This window comes from Amyelois transitella, chromosome 3, assembly GCF_032362555.1.
Source record: "Amyelois transitella isolate CPQ chromosome 3, ilAmyTran1.1, whole genome shotgun sequence".
Classification (NCBI taxonomy): Eukaryota; Metazoa; Arthropoda; class Insecta; order Lepidoptera; family Pyralidae; genus Amyelois; species Amyelois transitella.
In genome coordinates this window covers 5,180,268-5,199,704 of record NC_083506.1, presented here as the reverse complement: position 1 = coordinate 5,199,704, position 19,437 = coordinate 5,180,268, and the positions used below count along the sequence as shown (strand labels likewise).

Below are 19,437 nucleotides of genomic sequence, written 5' to 3'. Positions count from 1 at the left end.
ATGCTTGATTGCTTTATTTGTATTGTAATTGAAAATAATTGCTTTTCAAATAAAATAAAAGATTTGACTTCTCTAAGCATTTAATGCCTCAATTGGTAGTACATAAAGAGTATTTATCAAATTGATAAAAAAATATCTTTTCGGCTGCGTGTAACTCCGTACATCCCGCCATATCCATTTGGGCTGTTAAAATGAGACTCAGAAATCTGTGTGAATTAACACAAACAGTTGATTACACCAATGTTAGGTACTGCTAAAATAAACAGTTGCAAAAAATGAATAAAAAAATCAATCCATCTAAAATCTAAGAACATACATTTATTTGGACTTATTATTAGTGTGTCCTAAGGAGAAGTCATTATTGTTGTCATTCGATTTTGGAAAATGATGTTCTTTTGTTGTTTCAGAAATGCAGAACTTGACACCTTAGCTGGAGGAGAAAAGAGTAATTACACATTTCCAAAAGACTTCGTGTTTGGTGTGTCTACTGCAGCTGTGCAAATTGAAGGCGCTTGGGACGAAGATGGTGAGTTCATCAGTACGCACTATCATATGCGTAGTTTACGATCATTGATATTAAAATAAATGAAGACAAATAATAACATCTTAAGTAATTGAAACAAGCAAAAAATTTTAAAATAATAAATAAATATATACGGGACAAATTACACAGATTGAGTTAGCCACGAAATAAGTTCGAAACTTGTGTTAGGAGATACTAACTCAACGATACTATATTATATAATAAATACTTAGATAGATAGACATCTAAGACCCAGACCAATCAGAGAAAGTTCTTTTCTCATCATGCTCTGTGCAATGTGCAGAAAGCAGGCAAAAACCAAGGTACAATAGGATTTCCTAAGTTTAAAATTTCACAATTCTTAAGTCAAGGACAAGCAAAAGTGCGGCTTGTAATTTACCCTATGTCAGATTTTAATAATTATCTATAGGAATTTTATTCCAATCACGAAAGCATAGGATCATAACTTCATTACCTTACTATATACTACATATATCCCTGTTTATATGTTTTGATAATAACAGGTCGTAAATACATACAATAAGCAAGTCGTGTGAATTATAAAGATAAAATCATTAGGATTGTAACTCTCCATTGTTTTTACATTCATTATTTTAAAGACATTTTCAAGGTTGATACATAAGTATCGAAAATATTTTTTATCTTAAATGTAACCAATAGGTAAATTATGTATTTAATTGATGCCTAGGCATCAGCAAATTTTCCTTTAAGCCTTGAACTTGACCATGAATATCGATAAGGTATAAACTGGCTTTATAGAATAGCGTTTAAAAATGAATATTATTATGCCCAAAAATTATATTAAATTATAATTATCACACAAGATGTGTGACACACATGTGTGATTCCAAAAGAATTGTTTTATTATTTGCAGGTAAATCGCCAAGTATATGGGATCATTTAGTGCATACTAACAAAACATTCGTCCGAGACGGGTCAACGGCAGACGTCGCCGCAAACTCCTACCATTTGTACAAGAGAGACGCCGAAATGGTACACGAGTTAGGAGTCAACATCTACCGATTCTCTATTTCATGGCCAAGAGTACTACCCACTGGATTTGTCAATAATATAAATCCACTCGGAATAGCGTATTACGATAACCTCATAAACGAATTGTTAAGATACAACATAACGCCGATGGTTACTATTTACCATTGGGATTTGCCCCAGAAAATTCAGGATATAGGAGGTTGGACTAACTCTCTCATCGTCGATTATTATACAGACTATGCTAATGTTCTATTCAAGCATTTTGCTCACAAAGTGAAGTATTGGGTGACGTTCAACGAACCCATGCAGACTTGCCTGGAAGGCTATGGAGGAACCTACAGGGCGCCAGCATTGAATCGCCACGGCATCGCGGAATACCTTTGCACGCATAACCTTCTAAAGGCTCATGCTAATGTGTATCATATGTTCAAGACTCACTACAACGAGACTGGAGGTAAATTCTCACGATTCCTACTTGTATAGTTTGATTTATTTATGGATCAGTCGGTTTAGCTAATGACTGAGTTTCTATTGCAAAACACGAATTGATCTGATTATCATCTTAATAATATGTCCATGCCTTAGATCTGTCTTTGACCGAAGTAAGATAGTGGTAAATATGCTTGTTTAAATATTCAGAATAATGCAGTAAGTAGTTTATGTAGTATCTTATCAATCAGACCTGCATCTGGCCACACTTAATTTATTCACTTAATTACCATTTCTTTGCTCATAGCAACATAACGTTAAATTATTAAAACTAATGATCAATAATTTTATAGCGTTAGCTGTGGTATTAGTCAAGTTGATTACCAAGGATCAAGATTTAGCACGCTATGATGTTTTGCGGTTTACCTTGACCAAGTTTTTTTTTTACATATTTTTTGTGAATCAATAAATTGAAATAAGTAAGAAACTAGTTTAAAACAACTAACCTACCTTCTGGGCTATGCATATTGCATATGTTTGACTAATTAGCGTTAGGGAGGAACTTACATACATAAATAAAGTGAATTTCTTATTTAACATGAACTTTTAAAATTCATTCATTCATCATTCTTATAATAACGTCTATATCCCTTGTGGGGTAGACAGAGCCAGCAGTCTTGAAAGTCTAACAGGTCAAGTTCAGCTGTTAGGCTTAATGATTCAATTGAGATTCAAATAGTGACAGGTTGCTTACCCATAGCCTATAAGAAAAATCCTAAGTTTATTAGCCCCATAGTTGCTTTTTATGAAATCCACGGAAAAGAGATGGAGTGGTCCTATTCTTTTTTATATTACTAATTTCTATTACTTTTGTATAGGTACTTTTAAAATTAGTATTGATAATCTTTACGAGTAATTTGTTTTCATGTAGGTATATGCTAACAACATATAAGATATTATTAGTAGTATTGATATGTATCAATTTCGGTATTCAACAAACTAATTGATTACTTTTTATGGCTTTCTTTTGCTTGTACTTAGATACCTATTTATAATTGCATTTACAGGCAAGCTGGGAATGTCATTGGATTCAAATTGGGCTGAACCCAGATCCAATACAGCCAGAGATCGTGAAGCTGTAGAGGTTTATTTAAGCACACATGTAAGTATTTTACAACTATTTCCCTTAAAGTAAATAAATAGCTGTTCGAGATGCGATGAAAAGTATTACAGCTATTCTTACTTCAACATAATTTGGCTTAAAATCTTGAAAAAAATATTATTCTTAATAACAAAATATAGGTAACTCATCTTTATAATATTAGAACTCAAAACTGTATGATAATTATAAACATAGTCATGTATTTTCATAGCCATTAGATTAATCCAGGTTTATGTAGGTCGTGTAATAACATAATATTTACTTTGCAGTTATGTATATTATGTTCCCGATTGTACTGATAATATTGTTATGTCTTATCAAAGTAATTCATATTCGAATAATAAAGATATTAATCTATAGCTTTATGAGCTATGGATCTTTATTATTTGAAAATACTTTAATTGCCAGCACTTAGTCTATATTTGCAAGCATATTATACTCGTATTTTTACCTTTTGATATGGACTTTGATCCGGCATTATTAACTAAATCTTAATTTATGTAAACCTATTTTAACAAACAAAAGGCTATGTATTTCCTAACCTGTGATCCGTGACAATCTCACATCATATTTAATTATATCAGGTTCTATGCTCTACAAGTAATACCTAGCCAATATTCTTCTGCGGCGGTACTGCTGGTTGCTTCCTCGGTTATTCTGGATTGGAAAATACCCGAAGCGACGACATGCAGAAAAACCTGAATCTCCGAAGGTTTTTGTTTAAATGAACCGGAACCATGTTTCTCTGCCGACCAATATACATGACCGCGGTATTTAGGATATACGACCTTACTTTTTTAGTGGGATACCATAACCGTTTGTCCACAAAACTCTATGCTTTAGATCTAGTGTTAAACTTTATTTTACCACCTCTTTACGCATATGTCACTTGCACAGATGGGCTGGTACGCGCATCCGGTATACTCCCCCTCAGGCAACTATCCTCCCCAATTGATAGACTTAGTGAATGCCAAGAGCAAAAAGCAGAATTACACCCGGTCCAGATTGCCAGAGTTCACAAAAGAAGAGGTGGATTTCATTAGAGGAACAGCTGATTTCTTCGGCCTCAACCACTATACTACTTACCTGCTTTCAATGGCTGATAAGGAAGTTGGTGCTATACCATCTCATGAGAATGACGTTGGTGTAGTCAGGGTGCAGGATCCATCGTGGCCGTCTATGTCTTCTTCGTCTTGGCTCAAGGTAAGTTTACTAGCTGTAGGTGTTACCAGCAACTTCGTTTGCCGTAAAAGTTTACTGACATTCTCATACATAAAAGCTGATTCCCTGTATTGCCCCCTGTACAGGGGTGGGGCAGAAATTTCTGTTATACCTACTAGTTTTTAAGTTGGATCCGGCCAAATACATCGGAAAAAACAGTTTTCGCATGATGCAAAACAAACATCAGACGAAAATTATAAAAATCGCATTTTTGGCTACTGTGTACTTATAAGATAGGTATATTTTTTTCTTTTAAGCTTTGCATTTCTTTATTAAGTAGTCTGTCTAAAGGTTGAAAATTTGCCTACGAGTATTTTCACTAGTATCTCTGTCTACCGCATAAGAGCCAAAGTTTTGAATTGAGAACTTACCATAATATTTGTTTAGGTAGGTACACAAGTATCTATGGTCTAGCAACCTGTCACTATTTTAAATTCAATTCTATCATTAAGCTATACAGCCAGGCCGTGGCTCTGTCTATCCCGTGGGGGATAAAGACGTGAAAATATGTATGTGAGTACTTCTGTTTATTCCTGTTTTCCCTTAATTCATAACTGCATTTTTATAACACCTTTACAGGTGGTACCGTCAGGTTTCCGAAGACTCCTCAACTACATAACCAAGAAGTATCCTGGTTACCCCATCATCGTCACGGAGAACGGTTACGCAGACTACAGCGGCTTGGACGACACAGCTCGAGTGTCTTACTACAGCCATTACCTGAATGCCCTTCTACATGCTATCCACGAAGACCACAGCAATGTGAGCGGGTACTTCGCCTGGAGTCTTATGGACAACTTCGAGTGGGATGATGGTTACGTGTAAGTAGTATGAATTTTAATCGATGTTTCTTTTCTTATTGTAGCGGCCGTTTAGCCTCCATGGACATATTTGACTTGACATTTTAGATGACCAAAACCGGCTGACAGACTTATGAAAAAAAAGGCAATCAAAAATGACAATAAGACGACGCCTCGAACAGCCAAAGTTTTATTCAGATACGACCTAACAGACCCTCGGCCCGTTCACTTATCATTACGTGTTTCCTTAGTTAGTTGAATTTTGGTGGTATTATTATTCTTTTTCTACGCTTTTATCATTTCGTGTAGAGTGAGTTCTAAGCTGTTGCATTTCGATGATCACGATTAACTTTTTTTATATTTTTTTGCTTTTTTATTTGACAAAGATTTAGCCGACTGGAAGTATGATTGTGCATTCTTTAGTCGTCTTCAATGACATCCTCTGGAACTTTACTTGTGGTTATTTTCTGCCAAAAACTGCTTGCTGGGAACACGCAAAGATAAATGAGTGATAACTTATACTGTTAAATATCATCTTTTGGCAAAGAAACCTTTAAAACGTACAGCTCAACGTTCATAAAATACAAAAATACGATCTCGTCTCTTTCCTAGAGGGGTACATAGGGACTACATTTTTCCATATCACTATTTTTTTATATTTCTTTTGATTCATCAAAATACATCAATATTTTCAAGCAGGCTCTTTGGTCGACTTGAACTTTCACCAGAATGTCTTCACATAACATATAATCATGTCATCTCTTGCGGGGTTGACAGAGCCAACAGTCTTTCAGCTTTTTGGCTTAATGATAGAATTGAGATTTTAATAGTGACAGGTTGCTATCCCATTTTCAACAAGAAGAAACCTGAAAATCTTTCCCTTAGTCAACTTTAACGACATCCATGGAAAAGAGATGGGGTGGTTTAAAAAAAACCATACTGAATATCATAGGTATACTAGGTACTTTTCCCAGCGAGAACGGCCTGAATCTGAGCGAGGGAATTTGGCTTTCGTTTCTGGGATCATGAAGTGTATAAAAATTTATTATTAAAATAGTACTAAGTAGAGAATTATTAACTGTGCTTATTAAGCACCAATTCTAAGTATTTTTACTTGTATGACCAAAAAATAGGGCCCCTCATTTTTCATATAAAGTTAATTGAGGATTGGTATATTACATACAATAAGCCTAAAGCCTATTCATGGTCAGAATAAGTATTTGTTTCGAGATAGGGGGCTATAACTATATAACTATACCACTTCTAAGATAGGATACAGTCTATATTTGTTGAAGCGGCTATTGACCTAAACTACTTACAAAGTTCCTTGACATTTTAGATATGGCTCAGAGTAATAACATAGATCACAGCTTTATAATACGAAATTGCTGCTTTCTTTAAAACAATAATTTTAAAACTTAATTTTTTAGTCCGTTTGTACCTACTTGCTATTTCAAACATGAATTCCAAACATATTTTTGCAACTTTGTGTGTTTTATTAATTAGATGATCTAGGTATAGAAACTATCAATAAAATATCGGTTATGAAATTAAAAACGTCATCAGTCAAACTTGGTATAATTTCACTCGTCACGTTTGTAAATGCATTTGCAGGTCCCGCTTTGGTCTGTACCTGGTTGATTTCAAGAGTCCCAACAAGACGCGGACGCCCAAGCAGTCAGCCAAGCTGTATACAGAGGTGATAGCGTCCAGGCGTCTCCCCGAAGACTATAACCCTCACGATTTCTCTGCCTTCTCATCGGCTTCCGCCCTTGCACCCAGCCTGCTTCCTTTCATTTTGTACAGACTACTTCACTGACCGGTCTCGTACATTCAATACTTTTGTATATAAAACTGTCTAAATTATACGTTAAGTAATATCCTTAAGTTTCAATTTAACTTGATCCCTTAAAGTTAAGCTTAGATTAAGAATGAGAAGGGAGCGGTTTCGCTCAGTATTCAACCGTGGCAATTTTCTTTGCGTTGTCCCTGGCCACTTCGCGTTTCAGATGGGCTTGAATGTTGGCGAAGGATTTGCCCTTGGTCTCCGGTAGCATGACGAGCATGTATATCAGGCCCAAAATGGAGAAGGTTGCGAAGCCCCAGAAGACTGTGTAAATTTCATAGGCATCTTTTACGACCTGAAAATGAAGAAAGCAGAGAATTATTGAATGTCAATATTCTTAGATCTAACCGCTATGATGTTATTATGTAAAATTGGAGTATATTCTACATTAACAAAAAATATTATTATTCTTCTCTCTTATAGAATCACACAGTTAAAAATTAAGAAGTACCTAAGGTGAACATTAAATGCTATGACTGTTGAAATGCACTTCTCTCGTTTTACAAAGCACTTTTAAGATTATTTAGGATTTTTGATAATAAATAGTAAATAAATATATACCGGACAAATTACACAGATTGAGTTAGCCTCGAAGTTTCTACTTATTACGTCGTTGCATTTCTTTAGAATCAAATTAGTTTTAATTTTTAGTGTTCGAAACGTTAATTTACTTACATTAAATATTTTGCAGATTGAAAAGATAGAGAATGCAAATAATACTAACCTGGAATAGTTTCTGAACACTGAACATAGCGATACCGGTGTAAATGTGGGCAATACATGAAGCGTAGAGCTTCACGTTGGTCGGGAACATCTCGCCAATGATGACATACGGCACTGTTGATAGCCCGATGGCATAACACACGATGTACACGAGCAGAGAGGCCAGCGGCAACCAGCTCAGAAAGTCCACGGAACCCTTGTTCGTGATATCAAAGAAGAAGTAGGTGCCGAGAGATGCGTTCATTAGACCTACACCCACTGCCGAGAGCAACAAAAGAGGCTTTCTGCCAACACGGTCCACTAAGAGCACTGAGAGCACACAAGTAGCCACTTGGACACAACCCAGAATTATGGATTCTTGGTAAGGCTCGATAGAGAGTCCTTGAGCGCTTGTCGTGCCGTTTACATTTGGGTTCGTGGCTTTTTTAGCGCAATTAAAAATAACTTCGGCATACGCAACAATAGCTGCACTTCCACACAGCTGTTGAATTGTAAATATTCCGATGCAAATCCACATAGCCTTCCTGTTAGTCGCTTCAGTAAATAGGTCACCCCAGTTTCCTTTGTTTTTCATGTCCTCTTGGACGTTGATTTCTATATTTTTTAATTCTGTTCTTATATCACCACTGCGCAGCAATTTGAGAGACCGTTCAGCCCTCTCGCTGCGTTCATACTTAAGGTAATAGTATGGTGACTCTGGCAAGAATATAAAGGTGATGATGAAGGTAATTGGCAGGATCAAGTTAATAGAAGCTAAGGTTCGCATCGATACGAATGGACCGATGCAGTACTGGGCAAGAATACCAACCTGGAAATAATAAAAATCTTGTTAAAATCGAGCCTTTAAGATACATAATGTTATAGGTAACGATATTTATTGCCATTCAGTTTCTGAGTAGTATCATTGTCGCAGTACCCTGATAAATACAATATGGTGACGTTACAACATAGGCGGGTTTTTTGAGAGTTATGTAGTAAAGAATTTACTTTGACTCATCATTAATTTATTCGTTGTGACAAAGTTTGTCCGTTGAAACCTGGAGAGTTAACAAACGAATTTTACGACCTCGTGCTAGTAAAACGATCCGTGCTTCTTATCAAGAATGTACATAAAGAAAACATAAAATTATGCATCATGTTTCAGAAATATCTTGTTCATTACTATATTTGCTAATGCACCTTTCTTTGACTTTCTAACTGATTTATTCCTATCTTTGAGCAAAATGTTGCAATGATGCATTATTATATCATAAATTTACTTAATAATTCCTTCGTTGTGTCTATCAAGACATACGAGTACGTGAGTTATACCATTATCAATTGAATGCGATATATTATATAGGTATTATATGTACTTCAAATTGGCGGTCATAGCGATATGGTAAATCTACAAATCCTTAATAATACTTACGACATAGCTGAAGTCATTTGAAGTTTAAGCAAAACCGCAAATCTAATTAATTCTTCAAATGTTATCCGAGGGTAAGATATACGATCAATTTTTATAGTAATAATTAACGGTCTTTGTATATTTGATTGAGAGCTTTTCTTGCTGACTATGCAAAATTACAAGCAAATGGATAACAGATTATTCAATATTAAAAGTTAGGTACCTACGTGAAAAATTTGAATATTGTGAATATACCAGTGGTCGGTATTTTTTATTTTTATATAGCTCAATAGTAAGCACCTACTGACAAAAATATTTATGACTGACGATATTTTCTATTTTGAAACATATTTATTAGAGCGATGCCGTTTCTATTTGTGTTTACTTTTAAGCTTGATCTTTTTATCTGGTTACCTATATTTCGAATAAATACAACTAAGTACCTTAGAAGGTGACTCAGAGTAAATAACTGTTGACACTTATCAGAGTGCAAAGTTCTTGTTCAGAGTTAGGGGATAAGTTTTACTGAATTTTCTTTCGAGAGGTTTATAAGATTTATTTTATTTGACGATAGAGACACATCAATTTTAGTAAACCGAAATTTGACCGTGGAGACTGTAATTATTGATTGGGAGCATTTTGGTACATAATTCTGTAGTCCAATCGTAGATAAAATATTGTCTCATAGTAAAAATCTGAAACAGTTTCTACAGCTAAGTTGGTAGGTCTACTGTTAACTGCGTCGCTAATATCCGTTTGTTCTCACGTTACACCGCAACGGATTGACGGACTAGTGATGACTATAATATTTCATGGATTAAATTTTTCAAGTCATCTAGTTGAATACAGAAAATTACGTGTTACTCTGTATTTGAACGCGACATGGTCATTACGCCATGCAACGTGAATACGAAAACAAATTTAATGTCTGCTTAAAATAGCAAGCAGTATTTAATCTTGTTTTTTGTTAGTTTGTGGATCACACGAGGCACCAAATCAAATGTAACATGATAATTCAGAGTTATTAACTCTTTACGGCTAAATCGCTGATCCTATATGGCGATAAATTTCACGGAGACAGTTTGAAGCCTAAGGTACCAAAAAGTTTTCTTTAAATTTAATTTACTTTTGTTTTTTATTGTCACTCAATACAACTATGAGTTACGCAGGTGGACCTACAAAAACGCCACTGCTTTACAATGTATCCCAGTAAGTAATGTAGGTATAATAGGATCCTCACAAAGCGACTTTATCGAAACTTTGTAGTCATCTGCATCCTGCATCACACAGAGCTCGCTGTCAGATCTAGCGTGTTCTACCTCGTCTAACTAAATACAAATTTAGTTTAGATATGTTAAGTTCACCGGATATCAAAGTAGAATGTTTCATTCTATCTCAGTTACAAAGTCAGTTAATATAAATAACTTTGTATACTCACTTTATTCATAAGAGTGATGAGAGTTGAGAGTGCGCCCCGGACTTCATTCGTGGCGATCTCTCCTGTGTACATGGGGGCCACAGTGTACACGATCCCGTAGCCGAGGCCCGAGAACATTCTGGACACGTATAGAACTGCCACAGATTTGGCCACGATGATCAGCACCCAGCCAAGTATAAAAGGTATGGCTCCGATCAGGAGCGTCGTTTTTCTTCCGAATTTATCGGCGAGATAGGCTGCTGGGACTGGGGTGATGGCAGAGCACAGTATCATGATAGAGACTATCCATGATCCCTCATCATTAGACGTTGGTATGCTGCTGTCCGGTGATTGAAGGTAGGGGAGCGTTGGCGACGGCCAACCATAGCAGGTACCCGCTGTAGCGGTGATGAGTGTTGCTGAAATAAATAAAACAAAAACTGTTAGTTAACATATAAAAGAAACACCTATGAGGTGGTGGCTTTTGGTAGCGGGTCATCTTATCATCCATGTAAATAAAAAAAGTATGAACATGATTTAAAAATGGAAATGGATCAAACTTGTATAAAATATGGAAAACTTTAATTTATCGGCTCATAGTGGATCAATAAGTGCATCGCCCTTTGAAAGATATTTTATGAAGAAACATGTTTATCTACCTGGTGTGGTCGGCTTTGGAAAGTTATAACGTAAACATATTTACAAGCATAGATAAAGATTCGGTTTATTTCCATTTCAAGGGATTTACATCGATAAATTTTTATACTTGTGTAATAATTCTAAATCGAAAGGAACTTTACTATTTTGTATTATACTTTTTTCTTTAATTTTGTCTTACTTAAAGAGACGACATAATTATAGGAAAAGTAAACAAAATGTTATCATTTCCGTTATTTTTCGTGATATAAATAGGTTCCGTTTAGTAGCTTTTTAATCCACGTTTTCATATTTTTCTTATATGGCAAGATGCTTAGGGTCAGACGATAGAACATGACTTCTGCTTGCTTGTCGACTAATCGCAAATATGATTTAATTTATATACCCAATATAGTTTTAAATTGTCCTTTTTCATTGTCTCTCTTGAAGTTCTAGGACGAAAGATTCATTTTGTCTGTTCTTTTCCATCGTCCAGTTTATTTAATAAAGTAATGTCAAATCAGTCTAATTATGGTCGATATCGTTTCCTGTGTTGACCGTGATAGAAAACAAGTGTAGAGGGGCACCGTTATCACTGCGCTTATCTTACGGAAACTTTTGATTCATCGCCAGCCGTTTTATGGTTGGTTATGCCAGATTTAATTTTAAGATTTAATCGTATTGTCATACAGCTGAACGTGGTCGTTCAGTGTTTTCAAGATCGTTGGCTCTTAGGGATATAGCAAGGGATATAGACGTGACTATACGTATGTATGTTTGTTTTTAATACATTTTATTATGGCGCACAGGTAGTTAGATTGAATTAGTAGGTAGTTAAATTGACAAATTTTTCAATCTATATCTTCATTTACATTATGAAATAACGTCCAACAGTATACATAATGACTAGTTAAAAAGTAGCAGTAAGTGAATACATAAGCGTTATTTTTAGTAACGACATGAAAAATATGTTAAAAAAAACGCCAATAAATATTTTTGATTATCCTTTTAACAGGTCATTATAATTCTGGGTTAAATACTAGTGATAATAAAAGTGTGTTAATTGTATTAACCAAATGACGTGCGCAAAATTTTTAAAGAAGTCTCTAAAGAAATAATAAGTTTGTGGCAATGTAGGTTCATCGATGGCCGAAGTGGCTGATAGAATACATGATTTACTAGGCAACAAATGGTAGGTTCGCGGTGACGGCGCTTCTTCGATTGCCAGTTGGCACAATCTTCGCATGGCCAATTTTGTACTTTTTGTACTGTAGCGAAACCTTGTTCGTTGGTTTGCCGTCCGTGTGTCCGTGACCAATACACACGATTCACGAAGTCACGTGCAAAGAGGAGCAAAAGTAATGTAAAACGAATTTGTATTTTAGGAAGTTGCTGACGTCATAACGATTTCTTAATTTCTGAACGACAAGTCTTCCCACATGTTTTCTAAGAACGGTCAGTGACTTTTTGCTATTGCTATCATAGTAGTTATAACTATATATAATCGTGGCACTTTTATGATATTGTTTTGATATAACTATGTAACTATTCGTGGAAAACATTGCAGTTCCCTATCCAATTACTTGAAAACACTTAACCGATATCGAAGTGTACAAATAATTTTCTTGCGTGGAATAAATTTGCTAAAGCCATAAAAGTGCATAAATATGCTATTAGGAATGATAAACAATCCCTCTAAAGGGTCGGCATGGCACTCAGTCATGGCGTGGTTATGCGTTTGCTACTGTGTGTAGTTTGTGACAAGTGTGTGTGTACGAGTATGTGACCTGTAGGCGAGGCCGGCGCTCGGGAGCTCGTCAACGGAGCGGCGCGGCGCGCGGCGGGCGGCGGGCGTCGGCGGTGACGCAAGCCATCGGCGAGCTGGGTAAAGGCGTGTCTAGAATTTGCACACCGAGAAATCCTACTACAGAGTTTTTCCTTCTTTGTCAACTCAACTTAAGAGCGAACCGAGGATGGATCAGTCAAATAATTTTTAAATATATTCAAATCTTACACTTAGGTAGAAGTGAAATCATTGGGTTTTCTTAACGATATTATGCTCTGACATCTTATGTACGTTTTATCAAAAGTGTATATGCCTCTTTATTTTATCAAATAATATAAACTGTAATTATTCCGTATTGTTTCTACTTTTATTGTACTTATCTGCGTGTGAAGTAGAAGCATTTTCATAATTTTTTAAAAATCTCTCACTCCTGCGTGTAACAGGTATTCGTAAAGCTAGGGAGCATTAGTAATCTGTTTTACAGAAGTAATATAAAGTTGGTGAGGTCAAAAAGACCATTTAACAAGTTCACAGTTATTTTCCTTCGATATATTCAATGTTCCAGATATTGAACGAAACATTATTTAAAGAATATGTTGAAATTTGAAAAAATCGATTTGGTTTATTCATTTTTTCCCCAAAATCATTTGCCCATCTGTGATGGTTGCTTGGCTATGATAATTTTGGTTTTCCTGATGTCATTTGAAACGTTGAGCTCCACTAGGCCACTTTTTTAAATGTTTTTTCTTTTATTGTGTTGTTGCTTTTGCCGCTGACTGTAATTATCTGAACACGTGCCGTCTCTTACACGTGACGAATATAGGCATATTGACGATATTTATTCGGGCAGCTGACATCTCAGATATCGGGAAAAAGGAAACTTTGGTATTCTAAATAAACTATTTTAATTTAATAATATGATAAATACCAAAGAAAATAATCCAGAAACCTACGCCTACAATATAAGAGTACTTAGTGTACAAAACTGCCAAAATTAGAACTTAAAAAAAAACTCAATGACGAATCTGTGAAGAGTTGTCTCAATTTTTATTTCTGTTTATTTCCTTTGTGCCAAATAGATAAAAACGGATACGAGACTGATAAGATGGAAATTGATCGATGATGGGTATACGTGCTAGTTTGGTACCAATTAATTTTGTGATAAGGTTTATATATTCGTGTTTATGATCCTTAGTCTAAGGAAATGTACTACATGCTAAGATATGAGTGATGTCTAGGGCTCAGCCATGCAGTCATACCAATACTCTTATCTGAGACATTAAACCACTTTGAAGTGGTCAACATTGTTTGTATTATATGAAACTCTGAGCTCTGTTTACGATTACATTTGTGATTATTTTATATAGAGTTGTCATTGTTTTAGTAATTTTTATTTTGCAGCCTTGTATAAAATTCTTTTTTACTATTTTTTGTTTAGTTATGAATTTCCAACTTTCTTCGAAAACTTTTGACATGGCAATCCGTATAGTTTGTTCAAAATGACACGTAATTTTTTTTTGATACAAAGATTTTTTAAAACTACGGGAACATGTGCGGAACTGATGATAATCACAAAGACGGTGATAAAGATATGCAATTTTATGACAAGACTCATTTCAACATTCAATAATAATGAAATTGTTGAGTCATTAAGATTTAAGATTAGATTAGTAATCGTATTATGTTACCGTATTCATTAAGGTTCTGTATCAATATGAAAAAATAAGGTCCTGGGTAAAGAATCACAGTGATATTACTTAGCGACTACCATTGCTTAAATTTTAACAGATTTCAATCAAACTTTTCGTTTTAAAAATTCCAAACATTACGTCTATCATACGAATAAAGGAAAATAGAATTAATATCTTTAAATGTGTATTAGGTTATTTAATTTTGATGAAACTTCTTTTTCAATTAATGTTAGTGGTCTTTCTAATTGAAAGACATGTAAGAAAAACATTGTGGATAATCCAGAATACAAACGTGAACCCATGATCAAGGATAAGATAGTAGTCTTAATCACATTTTCAGCGGTAGAAAAGCTGAAATTATAAATGTTTGTATAGTGTGGTCTGTCTGTGTGAATGTGTATTTTCTCTTCCATGAAGTGAGGTAATCGAAGTGGAACGAGCATCGCAATGCAGTGTTTATAAACAACGATGTTCGCTCCGCAATACTCTCTCCACGACAGTCGCTAGAATTGCAGAAAATACTTCTATAACTATTTTATATCTAATGTCATTGACGTATTTACTCAGATTTATTAGAATTTCGAAAGCTTCTTGAAATTACTATGTTATAAACTTATTATTCGTTCGCTTAATCACAGGTTTTTGTTCTAGTCAGAATTTTGGGATAAAAGGTGATCTTAAATCTTAATCTGCCCGACGCGCAACTAGCAGTCGACGCAGATTTTTGTGACTCCTACCCTACATAGTTCCTTATTTTAATTTTTGTTTTATATACGCTCGCTGTCTTGCTATAATTATGATGTACATTGTTAGTTTCTCAGTAAGTGAATTGTTAATTCTTTATGAGGAAATAAAGTTCTTTAAACATAAGTTCTTTAAACATATCTTAAAGTCTAGTAAAATATTTTTGTGTTTTCTAACATCTATAGGAAATGTAGACTTGTTAATACTATAATATAAGTATATAGTTAATAATACAGCTTAATTTGTTTCATATAAAAAAGGTAATTTAATATAAAAGCAATATTTAAAAAGTATGCCTTTTTAGATATATTAGATATCAGATGTAAGTACGAAATAGTAATAAAATTTACGATACTAAAATAAGACTTTAATCTTTGATTATATTTTATTCTCATAGGTTTGTTTAATTACAAGCCAATAAAAACCCTCGAAGCCTAATTGATAATGGATTTGGAAGTACTTTAACTTAATGGTTGGCACGTTGTTAGCCCCGTGATCTTGTCTATTGTTATAAAAGTAAAAAAAGAAAACAGTATCGAACAACAGTTGTAACACAAATATCCTTGTATACGTTCTTAAAATATTCACATACATAGGTACATATGGTCACATCTATATCACTTGTGGGCCCATCCCTTAGTCGCCTTTTACGACATCCATGGGAAAGAGTTAGAGTGGTCCCATTCTTTTTTGTATTGATGCCGGGATCCACACCGCTCTTAAAATATTTAGATATACATATATATATTTTTTTTAAATAAAGTATTAAAAGGAATTAATGAACAAACGTGTCATCATGACGGTGTTCCAGATGAATTTAAAATGGTATCTGGAGTTCAAAGGTTAATATCAAAATGACTAATGATCCAGATACTAAGTTGGTTCACATCAACCAAAACTGCATATCCTGGTTTTCTAGTTTCGAGTTATAACTGTTTTAATATACATAGTTTAGACCTGGTTTAACAAAATGAAATTCATCGTGAGGTTTCATCATGTTTATGACTTTCTGTCCATAGCATACGCGATTGGTCAACTTTTAAAACATAATTAATTAAAAATACCTAACAAAGTGTTAAGATTTTTGTTAATTATAGGTTTTTAGGCCTTAACCTCCAGCTTTGGACTTTTAACCCTAGTTCTGGCTAATGTTTTTAAATAATGAATGGCGTTAAGGTTACATATAATTCCCCAAGTGTTGGAATGTGCACCATTTATAACGTTTTGTACCTGAGGTGGCCCTTCCAGGAATTTGTTGGCGGAAGACTTTGCTCAAAGCATAAGTCAATGATATATTTGTTCAAAGTAGGTAAGAGTTATTTTGCTGGAACAATATCGTTTCAATTATTATTACTTTTGCCTTGTTATTATTTCCGCCTATTATAAAAATTATTTTAATAAAACTATGGTATTGTAAGACCTTTAAAATAAAAAAAAAAACCATTTTAATCATAATTATGAAAGATAACAACTGAGGTGTAAACTATATGAATTTGATTAATTAAAACAAAACATTGATATATTTAAAGCTAAAGTTGCTAATGTAATTTAGAGCCAAATAATACAATAGCGGTTTACTGTACCGTAAATTTGCCATATCCTGTATATTTATGCTACGTTTGCTAGTGAATTATGTTATTGTTCAGTGACTTTACAGCGCCAGTGATATGACGCAGAGTTTCATTGTTCTCTCTTCAACATTATAAAACCACCCTGTTTTGAAAGAAAATGATGGTGGCGACGAAGGAAATAATAGGGGTTTTTGTGCAGTGTTATAAAATAAGGGTACTAACTTGTTGTCCGGGGTAATACTTAAATGATTCTGTTTTTAGTTGAGGAGTTAGCCATCAGTAATTTCCGAAAAAGGAATCAAAGGTTGTAATTATCTGCATAGTGTAAATTGTGTGAGTAGCTATGTCTATGTATCTTCTTAAATTTTTTTTTGACCAAATTTTAAAACGTCAATGTACAAAAGTAAGTCCCGAGTTCGGCCTATATTAAATCTCATTATGCTTCTTATCTGAATATGCCAATTTTCAACACCAATTAATTGACATAATAAAGATTAATACTTAATGGTTTCATGCTTTAGAATAATAAACCACGCTCGAAAAAGGAAATTCAAGGATTTTAAAATTTGTATAAGGGTTTTGGTAGTATTTATAATTTAGGAAGTTTATTTTATTAGTAATATAATTAATTACCTAAGTATTAAAAAATGTTGATTGTTTCATAGATATTAATTAGATACGCAAGTGCTATCACAGTTTTAAAACATATATCGATGATCAATAAACACATTATTCGATTATAAACGAGACAATCGGCAATCATGATCATGTTTTTTTTATTTTACAAGTAAATTTATGTACGAGTACATACACGATTTAAATTCTAGCTTAATGAGCATTTCTTTATTGAACAGTGTATAATTTCACGAACGCAGTTTTTCCAATTAAAAGCGGTAAAGTAGGTACATATTTAGTACGTAATATATATATAAAGTTAAACATATAAGCAGAAAATATTTTAATTGTATTATGTTTACTCCGATACCTCTAGTTTAAGTTTACAGACGTCATAGAAGCAGGACGATAACCTAATTTAACCTTTCTTTTAATTAATGTGACCAATTCCTCATCATAATCTACAATTTAAATTTATTCCGTATAAAATATCCCAAGAAGTGAAAATACAGGTTCTAAGCGTTTTTAGAATTGCAATAAAGATTACGTGAGTTTGAGTGTTTTTTTTTCATATGTCTTGGTCATAAGGTTACTGTAAATGCATAATATCACGTAGGTATTATAAATTATAAATTATTAATCTGGACAAGTTAGCAAAATCTTTTTTAATAAATGTATCAGTCGATTCCTACTTACATGAAAAGACAGATCTTTAGTTTTGTGGTAAAATTGTGATGACTGTTTATTCTGTAAATTTTGTGCCAATAAATTTTTACACCATAGAGCGTAAATAAAGGGCCGTGATGAAATACAAAATCGGATATAGGTATTTAAACGCTCAAAAATTTTCGGTTTTTATGCTCTACTAATGATAGCTACTAATGAGTTAAAAATAGCTTTCAAATGATTCAAGGTGATTAAATAAAAATGCCTAAGGACCGTTTATAACAATAATTTAACTTTAAGTTCTACATGTCATCATCAATTTAGGGTGCAATGCAAGAGTACCTGTGTATACCTACATGTACAATGAGTAACAATTTTCAAAGAAAATTCTGGTTTACTTGAAAATTATCCTCATTGAGAACCTGGCATGTGATACCTTTCAAGAAATAATACGGGCTAATCCAATACTATCCAATAAATGAGGAAAATTTATTTAAAATCCCATATCTTGCTGTTATAAAATGATCCAGTTATGTTATAGGTAGTCATAGTAATATGGGTAAGTAACATAGCAATGACATAAAAGCATTATTACGTACTAAGTACTGTGTTGATGGATATTTGTAGTATGCAATGAAAGACAAAGTACATATCTAATATAATAAAAGGTAGGTATTTAAAACGAACGTGGTCGACACATGGAAACATGCAGTATTACTTTTATAGGTTAGAATTAACTTACCACAAAGCGCTGTTCCATATTCCTTCCAATGTGAACGAGATTTCGCTGTCATTGCAATAATTTATTAAAAAATTCAAAACAAATTTATAACTGGGAGTTTTGGAATGAGATTATCTTGAGCACGGGTTAATTATTTGAAAAGTTTTAAGAATATTTAACAATTCAAATTCATCTTAAAGGTTATATAAATAATAACGATATATACTAAAATACAGCTAAATATCACAATATTATATATTCGATCTAAAAATTAATTGGGTTTGTAAACGGAACGTTATAACCGATTGGGCTTCATTTTGGAAGGTTTATGTGTTGTTGGCTTGCTGGTTCATAGTGCGTTAGAACACGGCAGTGTCGTATTATCGCGTCGGCGACGGGCGAGCAACTGAACGATACGAGAGCCGAACGGATCGAGGCGAACGAACTAATCGCAACGCACCAAGTAGGACGGAATGAGGCAA

General features: G+C 34.0%; 2 protein-coding genes across 2 annotated transcripts in view; one reads left to right on the top strand and one right to left on the bottom strand.

Moving 5' to 3' along the window:
- LOC106138192 (myrosinase 1) overlaps nt 1-7,029 on the top strand; it is a 15,877-nt gene extending 8,848 nt beyond the window's left edge. Inside the window, exons 2-7 of the mRNA XM_013339276.2 lie at nt 408-526; nt 1,419-1,991; nt 3,034-3,128; nt 4,026-4,331; nt 4,929-5,170; nt 6,764-7,029. Of these exons, the coding sequence (XP_013194730.1) occupies nt 408-526; nt 1,419-1,991; nt 3,034-3,128; nt 4,026-4,331; nt 4,929-5,170; nt 6,764-6,968 (1,540 nt within the window). The 3' untranslated portion in view covers nt 6,969-7,029. The remainder of the gene's footprint in view (nt 1-407; nt 527-1,418; nt 1,992-3,033; nt 3,129-4,025; nt 4,332-4,928; nt 5,171-6,763) is intronic.
- Nucleotides 6,712-19,437, bottom strand: LOC106138193 (facilitated trehalose transporter Tret1). The gene is made up of 4 exons (XM_013339278.2): nt 18,977-19,437; nt 10,547-10,944; nt 7,720-8,526; nt 6,712-7,290 (listed from the first exon to the last, which is right to left on the bottom strand). Exons 1-4 carry the CDS (start codon nt 19,026-19,028, stop codon nt 7,102-7,104), a joined length of 1,446 nt encoding a protein of 481 aa, XP_013194732.2. The 5' UTR covers nt 19,029-19,437; the 3' UTR covers nt 6,712-7,101.

Bases quoted from the DNA above. Each gene is read 5' to 3' on its own strand.
- LOC106138193 (XM_013339278.2), bottom strand. From the start codon at position 19,028: ATGACAGCGAAATCTCGTTCACATTGGAAGGAATATGGAACAGCGCTT. The intron at 8,527-10,546 runs GTGAGTATACAA...TATTATTTCCAG, and splicing joins TCATCACTCTTATGAATAAA to GTTGGTATTCTTGCCCAGTA. The intron at 7,291-7,719 runs GTTAGTATTATT...CTTCATTTTCAG, and splicing joins GTGTTCAGAAACTATTCCAG to GTCGTAAAAGATGCCTATGA.